Here is a 10,895-nt window from a genome sequence, read left to right as displayed (position 1 = left end):
ATCTCTCCGTCACTGAAAGATTGCAGCAGTTAGAGCCAGAAGGGCTGCTCTGCCATGTCCTTGATATGCACATGTTTTAAATATTTGATGCTCCTTTGCCGTGTTTGCTGTGATCAGACGCCACACAGCTACTAGTGTGCATGCACTGAAGACGTTTCGTGGCTGAGCAATATCCATAAAATGACCTTTTTAAAATGGCGTGCTTGTAAAGGTTGCACAGGAGAGGAAATGTGGTTGTCAGAGAGATACAGGTATGTCAAGACAGGTTCTAGTGGACTAACTGGCTCTCATCTGCTGCTCGCTTCATCCGATGCACCGGTCCGCCCGCTGGAAACCAAATGGCGGTTGACGACGTAAAAAAAAACAAGCTATCTTCAAGTGGATTTCATTAAAATGAATGCACGTAGGTCGCTGCGTATGTAGGTCAGATCAAATCACATATAATTGCGTTTCATAAACAATATCTGCAGAGAATTTTAGACATTGTTTTTGTGTTTTGTTTTGTTTTTTTCAACTGCCCCGCCAGCTTGAGTCGTATTTCGGGATACGCTGGGTTAGTTACGCACACGCACCCCTCCTTGCGCATCACGGAAGTGACGTCAACGCGCTGCAATTCAAACTTCAGGAAACGAAAGTATTGGGTTTGAAAACGGTCTCCGGCCACTAACAGACTGTTTTCAGTGGATATATTGAGCCTGCTTCGTCTGTAAGTTTAAAATATTTAATGTTTTTCTCATGTTTTTACCTCGTGTTTATCAACTGGACTTGTACGGCTGGTAAAAGACAGTTTACCAGCCGTTTTACGTTGTTTTTTTTAATGCCAAATAGCTACTAAGGAGTGGGTGGATGGAAATCTTCAACGTAACCTTACCCGTCTTTTTATTTATTTATTTTTTTAATCCAAATTATCTGTTTATATTGTGTTCGTTCACAATTAATTGACTACGGAAACAATTGTAAGTACATGTGAGCAAAAACAATAGCTTTATAAGTTAATTTTACAGCGACAGGATGTATTAAAAGTGTGATTAAGAGATAAATATGTTGATTTTAATTAAGCTAGCTCCAAAACTAACCTGTAAAACTTTTTCACAATTTAATATTAATATTCAGAAACACCTATACCCTTTTCTTTTTTATTTAATGCATTTTTATTTATTTTATTTATTATTTTATTTGTAGGCAATTGTGTGTTTTGCTCTTCAGTTGGAGTGTGAATAATTATTAATTAAAATGACTAAAAATAAATAAATAAACACCCTTGTGAGAACCTGATGCCAAAAAATCAAGTCCTGTTTAATTACTTGTGTCCCCAGACTGCTCCATTTTATTCTCTCAGTACCAACAAAGCAGCCATGACATCTAAAGGTGCCAAGGAGACCATCGTCTCCAAGCTGGGATTTAAATCCAGCAGCTCTGGCTCCAAAGCCGAAGCGGAGCTGGAGAAAGTCAGGAAGGAGAACGCCCACCTGAGGAAGAAGATCGATGAGCTGGCCAAACGACACATCAAACCGCCCGACTCGGACAAAAGCAAGCTGCTGGAGGTAAAGGAAGCGTTCTCGGGGTTAAACTTGCGTCTCTTCCTTTTCATTTGTGTGATTTAATGTCATTTATTCCAGAGGATCCTTTCCCTCGAGACGCTGCGAGAGAGGAACAATCAGCAGCTGCTGCTTAAAGAGCAGGAAATGGAAACTCTGAGACAGCAGCTGTCAGCCAGAGGAGGAGAGGTGCGTATGCATGACACTTCTGCAGAAATATATGGTTAGAAACCCTGCTAGAGATTTATCCGTGAAAGGAATCCTATATAAACACGGACACGCGCGTACATATTTGTACGCCTGGAGGGGGGGCAGTGCTTTTCTTGCTCAGAATGAGGAGATGGAGCATACAGCTGTGTCTGTACACTACCCTCTCCTTAACTTGTGAAGATTTGTTGCACTCTTGGCGTTGCATTGCTGGCATGTGTACTGCTGGCGGCAGACAAGTGTCGGAAAGCATCACGCGCTGCCACAAAAACAGTTGGGGGTGAAATAGCTTCTATTCCCATCTTGACAGCAGCTCTGCATAGTGAGGTTTAGACAACCAGCAGATACTAACACGTGGCTGTTGTGTGCCGTTTACTTGACATTTTATAAACTAATTCTGTCTGCAAGTGGAATCATTCATGACTTTTATGGCAGCGCTGTAGAATCTGATGCTGACTGTACCAGGTTGTTGCTTATCTTTGTGACGTCTCTCTTCTGTTGTTGCTGAATTTAAAGCTACTACTTCTACTGTATTGGACATTTGAACATATTTTCTCGACTTTGACTCTGATCTTACATTAAATGCAGCAAGAATCAGGAAGCGGGAGCGAAACACGCTGCAGACTTGGTGCCGAATATGAGTTGAAGTCTGATTATTTGAACTTGGAACGATTGTATATTGACTTTAACTCACTGCTTCTGTTTACCCCGATGAAAGCAGGAGCTTGAGACAGTTATTATAGCGTCTCTAGGCTCGGCATCAAGGCGTATACTGCCGAAATAATCAAACTCCTGACTTATAAAGATGTTAATTAAAGCACCTCAATAAAGAAGACTTCGTGTTAGGCCTTCAGTGTATCAGCAAACCTATTTATGTCTCGCAATTCTTATTAATTTAAGAAATGAAAGGTCGCGGGTTTCTCAGCTGTAAGAAGTAGGCCAGTTCTCAATCCTCTATATTCAGTATTATTCCAGCTTAGGCCGTAGAAAATTTCTTTTTCTACTTCAGAAGAGCATCAGGCTAAACTTGGAGACGACCTGCTAGTGGGTGGCAGAATGTGTTTTTACCCAGACGTTAATCACACGTACATTTTTCCCTGTTAACGTTCAACAAAAAAGTGCTAAAAGCAAAACGGTGCGAAGGAGAAAGATAATTGCTCGGAAAACAGACATTTCTTAGAAAGCTCAGAAATGGTTAGAAATTACTTAGCCTGCTGTAGAGGCTTGTCAAGATGTATATTTCACATTGTTGCTGTGTTTTTTTGTTTTTTTTCTTCAGGTGGTGGCGTCGCTGCAGGCCCAGCTGGAGCAGCGCAGGAAGGAGGCAGAGCAGAGAGATCTGTTGTTTCACAACTTGTCTCAGGAGACGGAGAATCTGAAAAACAAGCTGACCACGGTCTCTTCGCGATGCCAGACGCTGGAAACGCAGGCGGTGGTAGGTTCACCTGTCCAGATGTTCTACTTGGCCTCCTCCTCCTCCTCCGTATGACATTGGTATTCCAGATCAAAATATGTATAATTCAGAAAAAGTACTGCAGTAATGACGGCACGAGTGCATATTCTTGAATATTACGAATTGTTATTGTATGTTGTTGTGGGTAAAGCTTGACAGGAGGATTCTTTGAAATCTTAAGGACAAATGTGCCCACTTTTTTCTTTTTAAATTTTTTATTTTTTTGTCTGTGTGTGTGTGTCAGAAATCGTTGAGGAGCATAGCTGGCTCAGTAGCTATATCCCTTCCTCTGACTGCATATTTTCCCTCCGGCCTAGGATTAAATCCTGCAACAGCTTTCTGTCCTCTGCCTCCCATTCTTATATCCTCCCCCTCCCAATATTTCCTGATGCAGCAGCAGGGCACGTTTTCTTCGAATCATGACATTTTTGCTAAATAAATCTTTTGTTCTACTCTGAAAATCCATACCTTAATGAAAAAACAGGTGTGTAATTGACCTATAGTCTTGTTTTTTTTAATAGTTGCAGCATTTGTTTGGCTCTTTGGTTAAAGCACTTAAGATTCATATTGGGTTCATTTCACCCGTTTTGTGCTTTTCTGCAGAAAATCTTTCCTCAGTGGCTCAGTTTCTAGAAATGAGCTTTGATTGAAAATGCAGATGCAGCCGCTCCTCTGTCCACTAGGTGGCAGTGTGTGACCTCTGATTGTGTTCCTCAGCTGCTGACATAACTGTTCTCTCTGGGTCAAACCTTACCAGTTAGTTGCAGTTACAACAGCTTTGTAAATACACACATTTTCTTTTTTTTTTTCTCCCTGTCAGTGGCTGCTCAATAACGCACCGCTTACACTTGAAAGAGATAACAGGTTTGTCCGAGTCACATTTTTTTGCCCGTAGGACGCCGTTATCCATATCATCATCAAAATCACCCGTGCGAGAGCCTCGGGTGAATCTGTACTAGCCACTTCCCTCACATCTGTAGCCTCCTGTTCCTTTTCAAAGGTGGCTTTGATGCTTTGAGTGCAGCAGATCCTTCGCTAGAGAGTGGTCATCGGGATTCTGCTCCCGCTTCTGAAGAAGCTCAGAGGGCAGATCGCAAGAAGAAGCTCGTCGCGCGGAGCTTCATTAGTGCACAAAAATCAAACCTTTTCCGGTCTAATAGTTGAGCTTAACTGTTGCACCGGTTGCGCAAACGAAATGAGTAAAATCTGTTCTGATTCCCCGCTGTTTTAAGCAGTTACAAAACACCTCCAGTCCCATTATTCCCTGATGCTCTCAACAGGGAAAGGTATTGTTTTTATTTGTCCACCCTGTGGTTTTATTGTTGCTTTGGTTAAATCCAAAAGAAAAGGAGTGAATATTTGTACAAAAAGGATGCAGATTCTTTTTAACTTCCCTTCTTTTGTTTCTCAAAAAGGTCACCAGAATGCTTTTACTCTTTTTGAATGTTTAAATTACATTTCAAGCTTTAGACCAAACGATGGACAAGCATTAGAATTCAGAGAGTGAATGCATATGTATGGGAATACTTAATATTCCTGTCCATACATAGCTTTTCTGAGACTGCTGTCTTGGAGTCTCTGCTGCATGCCGACTCCCTTGTCTTCACGTCTTGTAAGGGTAATTTGTGACTGAAACACTCGTCGCCCTCCGAGCCTTTTAGATTAGCTCGTTTTGCATTACTGGAAATAATCTCGCCAACAAACCCGCCACCCTTTCCCTTTCCCTCCTCCTTCCTGGATTTGCAAAAGCTGTTCGTAGGCTTAGCTTATGCGACGCGCGTTTAAATCCATCTGGAAAAGTTGACAAGCTCGTGATGTTTGTCTGGTGTAGCATAAGAGCTCACGGAGCCTTAGCGCATAGATGATCGTTTAGATGCTTACCGCGACAGCGCTGGAGAGGTTTTGCCAGAGCTTAGACGTTGGGTGGGATCAGACGCGTAGACCTCAGGGTCAGTGTGACAGAATTATGAGATGAGCGACCTTCCTCCAGGGATGGATGTTGAGGAACGGGCTCTGGAGCCGGTGACTGAGGTCATGTGGTCAAGTCTGTGGCATGGCAGATTGATCGCATGCTCTTTTGAATATATGAATAAACTCAAGAGGCACAAATACCACTTCAAAGTGACGGGATGCGTCTTAACGCATAGAAGTCTTTCATTGTAAGGCCTGGCAAATTCACTCCAGTCCAAATGAATTCAAAATGTAAGATTTTCGTGATGGCTACATAAGATTCAAGCGTTGAGGCTGGTGCTGCTTAAATGAAAAATGTTTTCTCTCTTCAGAATGGACAGGTTCCTCCTGCAGACTTGGTACTGGTGCAAGATCAACTGAGAGATGTGAGTCACTGATTTAATTTGTGTGTTCAAATAACTCCGTATATAAATCCTTTAACTCTATCTGAATGGGGTCCCTGTAAGAAAATAGCTCTAACACAGTTGCTTAGAACTGTGGAAGCTGTTTAAATGTGGCTATGTCAACCAAAACACTATATAGAGAATGGAAAATGTTGTCCGTGCTGCTCTGCAACTGCATGCACGTTGTCCAGCTCCACCCCCCAGAGAAGAGCTGAGCTAGATTGTTGGGTTACCCTCTAATCCTTCTTCTGTTTCAGTGTTTTTGTAGCTGGGTCATAAAACTAGACTCTTGCCCGTATCATAAATAAAAATAAATTTGAATACATGTATTTGCAGACGACATTGTGTTGTAATAGGGTTCTTTTTTGCATCTGAACACCAGGCTCTGGAGAAGAACCAGCAGTGGATGGTTTACGACCAGCAGAGAGAGGCCTACGTCCAGTCTGTCCTCGCCCGAACGGTGGATCTGGAGCAGCAGCTGGCCCAGGCAAAGCAGCAGCAGCAGCAAACCAACCAAGAAGCAGAGGGTAGTGTAACTTCCTCATATCATTTACTGGAGGCGTGCAGCATAAGGAAGCTGAAGTTCATAAATTAAATTGTGTGTTCTGGTACATTCGGTATCTGTGAGTTTATATTGCAGTGCTTAACACCGCAAAAAATTAATCAGTATCTTTGAACAGCTTCTTAATTTCCTTGTCTCCTCTCAGCTGCTGTGAGCTCAGCAGGTTCTGAAAAGAACCCCCAGCTGAATGCCCGGTGTGACCAGCTGCAGAAAGACCTGGAGAACCAAAAGGCTCAGCTTACCAGAACCCAGCAGGAGCTCAGTGTGCAGAGGGAACAGGTAATTACTATTGACTGCTTTCCTTGAATTTTCCCTGTTCCCTTCTGAAACAGCCTGACTGACTCATTCTTATGTTCTGCACGCTGCGCCTGCTGCTGATGATACCAAAACCTGCAGCCTCCGCGTTAAAATATGTATAAATTCGTTGACATTCACTCCTTTTTAAGAGATTGGTTTTTAGCCCTGAATCAGTATGCAGCTGGCTTAGCCCCCACTGAACATTTCTATTCTTTGGATTCAGACATCTTTATAATTGATCTCTTTTCAAGAACTGAGTAGACTCCATTCTGTAATTAGTGTTTTCCCCGCTCCGCAGACCGTGAAAGCTCAGGCTGAGCTCCAGTCGCAGAAGGAGCACGTCACCCGGGTCCGGGAGGAGATGCTGGCACTGCAGAGGAAGTACGAGGACAAGTGCGGCGAGCTGTCATCCTTCCTGAGGAGGTACGACGAGAAGAGCAAAGAGCTGGATGAGGCCAAGGTGCAGCTGCAGGCAGAGCGACTCAGCAACAGGTAACGCCCGCCGCGGTTGTTGACATCAAACAGAGGGGGCCGTCAGATCGATGCAGTCTCACAGTTTAGCTGCAAACCCGCCACAAAGGCACAACATAGGCCTATGATTAGAAAAGCACACAACTCATCCAAAAAGAAAAACGCTTTATTTCATTTCACTGCATCCAGACATGCAGTGTCCGAGGAGAGAAAAGTGTCGTCTGATCGTACAGACAGAATGAGATCCGAACTGGAGAGTATGGACATCAGGCTGGAGGAGGAGAGGAAGAGATCTGCTGAACTTCTGCTGCAGGTGACGCTCTCTTAAATGTCTTTATTTGTTTTCACCTGTAGCCACTCTCCAGGAAGAATTGTTCATTTTTAAAAGTCATTCACTCGTATTAAAGCACTTGCAACGCACCAGAGGAAAACTGCATTATAAAACAGGCTTATTTGAATTAAAAAAGGCTGTGTTGAATTTTAATTTTAAAGGGGGCAGCACGAATAAGTTTTTCACTGTCTTGATTATTTGGTGTTCACAGGTGAACATGCTGCAGAATTCACTTCTGAGCCAAACTGAAGAGCAGAGAAGAATCGCAGCGCTGGAGCAACAGGTAACACTTTGCATACATCTCATAGGAATTAGTATGCAGCACACTCGTACAGAAATCATCTTATCAAATGATAGAAGACAAGCACAACATTCAACAACCACGTAAACTCGGTAATTAATCTCATGCAGCCTGCTGGTGGAGAATCTGTCAGCGCAGCAGCGTTTCTTCTTTAAAGTATTGCAGCTCCACCTATGCTGTCTGCATCTCAAATATCTCTGCTCCTCCTAAGATCCAGCTCTCTGCCAAGGACTTTGAGAACGAGCGAATCGATCGGCAGGGCATGCAGCACCAGCTGCACAAGGTGCTGAAGGAGCTTCGCAAGGCCCGCGATCAGATCACTAAACTGGAGTCCGCCGTAAGTGTTGGACATCACAGCCATATGTTTGTTCCACATTAAGTCTGTCGGCCGCAGACGCATGGGTTTGTGTTATTTGCTGAACGCGCAAAACGTCCGCTGACGGCATGCAATGTCGTGTTTTGTATTTCAGAAGCAGACGAACGCTCGCTTCTCGGAGCCGAGCTCGTACAATAACCTCGAGTTCGAGCGTCTTACTATCGTCGACGCTCCCGGCCTCACGTCCCCGTCCAAAGTCGGCAACCTCCTGGATGAGAGTTTCCTGGAGTGCCCAAAGTGTCACGCCCCCTATCCGACCAGTCGCCACAGGGAGCTGCTGGCTCACATCGACTACTGCTTTGCCTAAACTGGCAGATCAGAGTCCCCCCTCCCCTTCCCTCCCCTCCACTCCCCTCCCCTCCCCTCCTCTCCCCTCCCGTCCCCTCACCCAACCCATCCTGCAAGATAGTTTAGATCAAACCAATACAGTTGACAGCCACTGGATTAGATTATTATATCCATTCAGGAAATATAATTTAAACATACGTCAGCCATGAACAGGCAGAGTTAGACACTGACTCCACAAGTGAGCAACATATGTGAGTAAAAGATATATATTTTGTACACCACCTGAAGCTATACCCATTCTCCAAGTTGATTTAACTCAAAAATGATCCGTTTAAAATCCTGCTCCTGTTTTCAACATTTTATAAAACCGTCAATAATGTAGGATATATCTTATTTCACAAGAATTATGTCGTGTATAGTTTCCATAACACAAAAGAAGAATTGCTTGTATTATACATATCTGCTTGAGGCATTTTCTTTTCTTTACCTTCACTCCGAGAGACGTCTCAGACAAGACCCGAGAAATAGTTTTTATTTGTTTAATTAAAGGGACTCGAGGGTCATTCGTCGAACGGTTAATACGTCGCCTGCAAACCACCTGAAAATTATGTAAAATGAAGTACTCCAGCTCCCTTTAATGTTCCCTTACACGTGATTATTCTTGGGTTCCTCTTTATTATTATTATTTGTGAAGCTCTTATTGAATTTTTATCTTTTTGTGTGTATTTGATCTACGTATTTATTCTTGCTGGGAGGTTTTTATTATTTTGAGGGAGGTTTTATTTCTGTTTCGTTGAACTATGTATTACCGTTGTATTCATGTTTTGCATTTACGCTGGATACAGCCTGTTTTTATTTTGCTTCAAAGTTTACAGACCAGCCTCATGAGTTCCGCTGATTCCATACCAGCTGCAAACACACCATTTCTTTCTACTTGCAGTTTCCGGTGGTTTTTGTGCAACCGTTTCCTTAGCCTGTGTGATTATTGCTGGCACTGGTTCTGTGGAAAGAGAAGTTACCCAAAAGCAGCAGTGGTCATTTGGTATTTTTGACAGCACTGATGCGAGGGACAAAATATAAGGGATAAAAAGGTGTTTTTTAAGATGTTTACTGGCATTCGTAACCGTCTGTCCACTGTGTTTTGTCCGTTACGTCTCTTGTGGTTGTCTTTGAGTCTTACATGTTGCAGACAGATGGATAAATCTCGCTGAGCCATGCATCTGGAACCACGACCAAGATCCTTTCTAACTTTAACCACCTAAACTTAACCAGACGTCAAACATAACCACATTGTTGTTCTCAGCCAGTCACATGTGGCAGGTGCATTGTTTCGAGTGAAGCCCTCGTCCATCTCCACCTTGACTTTTCAAGCCCGCAGCCCTGTAAACCTGGAATGAGATTGCATGAGTTAATTCCTTGTACTAAACTATTTAAGGCAGGGGATTAGTGAAGGTCCTCTTGCCAGGGGAAAAGGGGTTAAGGTGTCTTTATTCCTGCAGCCATGGCAATGTGACTACACGGGTTTAAGGCAGGCAGACACAGATCTTCTGGGTAGCTGACTTAAATTTAGGTTTTATGTCTTTTCTTTATGTCTGATCTGCTAATCGTACTGTTTTGACGAGCTTTAATTGGGTTTGCTATTATTTGTTTTGTTTGAATCATGTGCTCCAAAGTTCTTCCACGCTCTGTACTGTATGAAACTGTGCAATAAAGATTCCAGTACTACTGCCCTTTATGTACTTTTTGTTAACTCTATTTTAAGGAGCTTTGAGGTAATGCTAATGTCAGCATGCAAGCATGATACTATTATAATGTTTTCTATGTTTGCCTCATTGATTGGAATGCACAGATTTAAGAATTAGGGCAACACTTAGGAGACTATCATTAGCAGGGACACAGATCAAACACCACATTATGACATAACATCAGGCTGCATCCTGCTGGGGATGGCTGCTGCCATCAAGGAGTGTCATTGCTATGGGGTGGGGGTGCCTGGTCTGGTCTAGGTGGGTGCTACATGTCTAAGTATCAATGAATGCCAGGTCCAAAAGTTTCCCAGCAGAACGCTGAACCGTCACAAGATGGTCAATGTTATTTGCGTCTCCTGTCAGTGGTCATAATGTTGTGGCTGATGTGTATTTAGAGTTATAACATCAACCTCATGGTCGAGCTAGATGAAAACTCGTAGCATTCAACATCTGGGAAACATGGATGTCTGAAATATTTTGTGCTAATCACTGCAGCGTGTTATTCTGTTCTGTTGAAACTGTGGATGGCTCTCAAGGGACGTCAACAGGGCCGCACAGTCAGGACATGCAAGAGAAGGGGGGAGGGGCCCCCGGTGGCCACCTGACAAATATTTACCCCCCTCAAACCAATGAAGGCTCTAGAGTGCATCAACAATACCCCAAAACAATCCAGATGTTCCCTTCTATGTAACCTGAGACAGAGTCCGGTAGTTTGAACTGTAGCGTAGGTACGTCTTTGCCGGGGAACACCCCCCCCCCCCCAAAAAAAAACAAAACAAAAAAACAACTAGAATTGCCACTGAAACTCAAAAGCACCACAAATGTCAGGGGGTACAACAAATTCAAGACATTGCACTAAATAACGTAAATGTCCTGCTGAGGACACTATAGGTCAGGGGCGTCAAGGCGCTAAAACGGTTGCAAACATAACCCGACACTGAGACCCAGAACTCACCAGTAGATGGCAGC

At 43.4% G+C, this 10,895-nt stretch overlaps 1 protein-coding gene across 1 annotated transcript; it reads left to right on the top strand.

The window, feature by feature from the left end:
* Window positions 1–644: 644 nt before the first annotated feature.
* Window positions 645–10,137, top strand: cep55l (centrosomal protein 55 like). The gene is made up of 12 exons (XM_084568286.1): window positions 645–706; window positions 1,317–1,544; window positions 1,620–1,727; window positions 3,025–3,180; window positions 5,481–5,534; window positions 5,935–6,079; window positions 6,260–6,393; window positions 6,710–6,903; window positions 7,072–7,195; window positions 7,425–7,496; window positions 7,726–7,851; window positions 7,985–10,137. The coding sequence occupies exons 2-12, from the start codon at window positions 1,356–1,358 to the stop codon at window positions 8,195–8,197; spliced, it is 1,515 nt and encodes a 504-aa protein (XP_084424412.1). The 5' UTR covers window positions 645–706; window positions 1,317–1,355; the 3' UTR covers window positions 8,198–10,137.
* The last annotated feature ends 758 nt before the right edge of the window (window positions 10,138–10,895 follow it).

Source organism: Chelon labrosus (genome assembly GCF_963514085.1).
Source record: "Chelon labrosus genome assembly, chromosome: 19".
NCBI lineage: Eukaryota > Metazoa > Chordata > Actinopteri > Mugiliformes > Mugilidae > Chelon > Chelon labrosus.
This window is presented reverse-complemented; position numbering and strand designations above follow the sequence as displayed.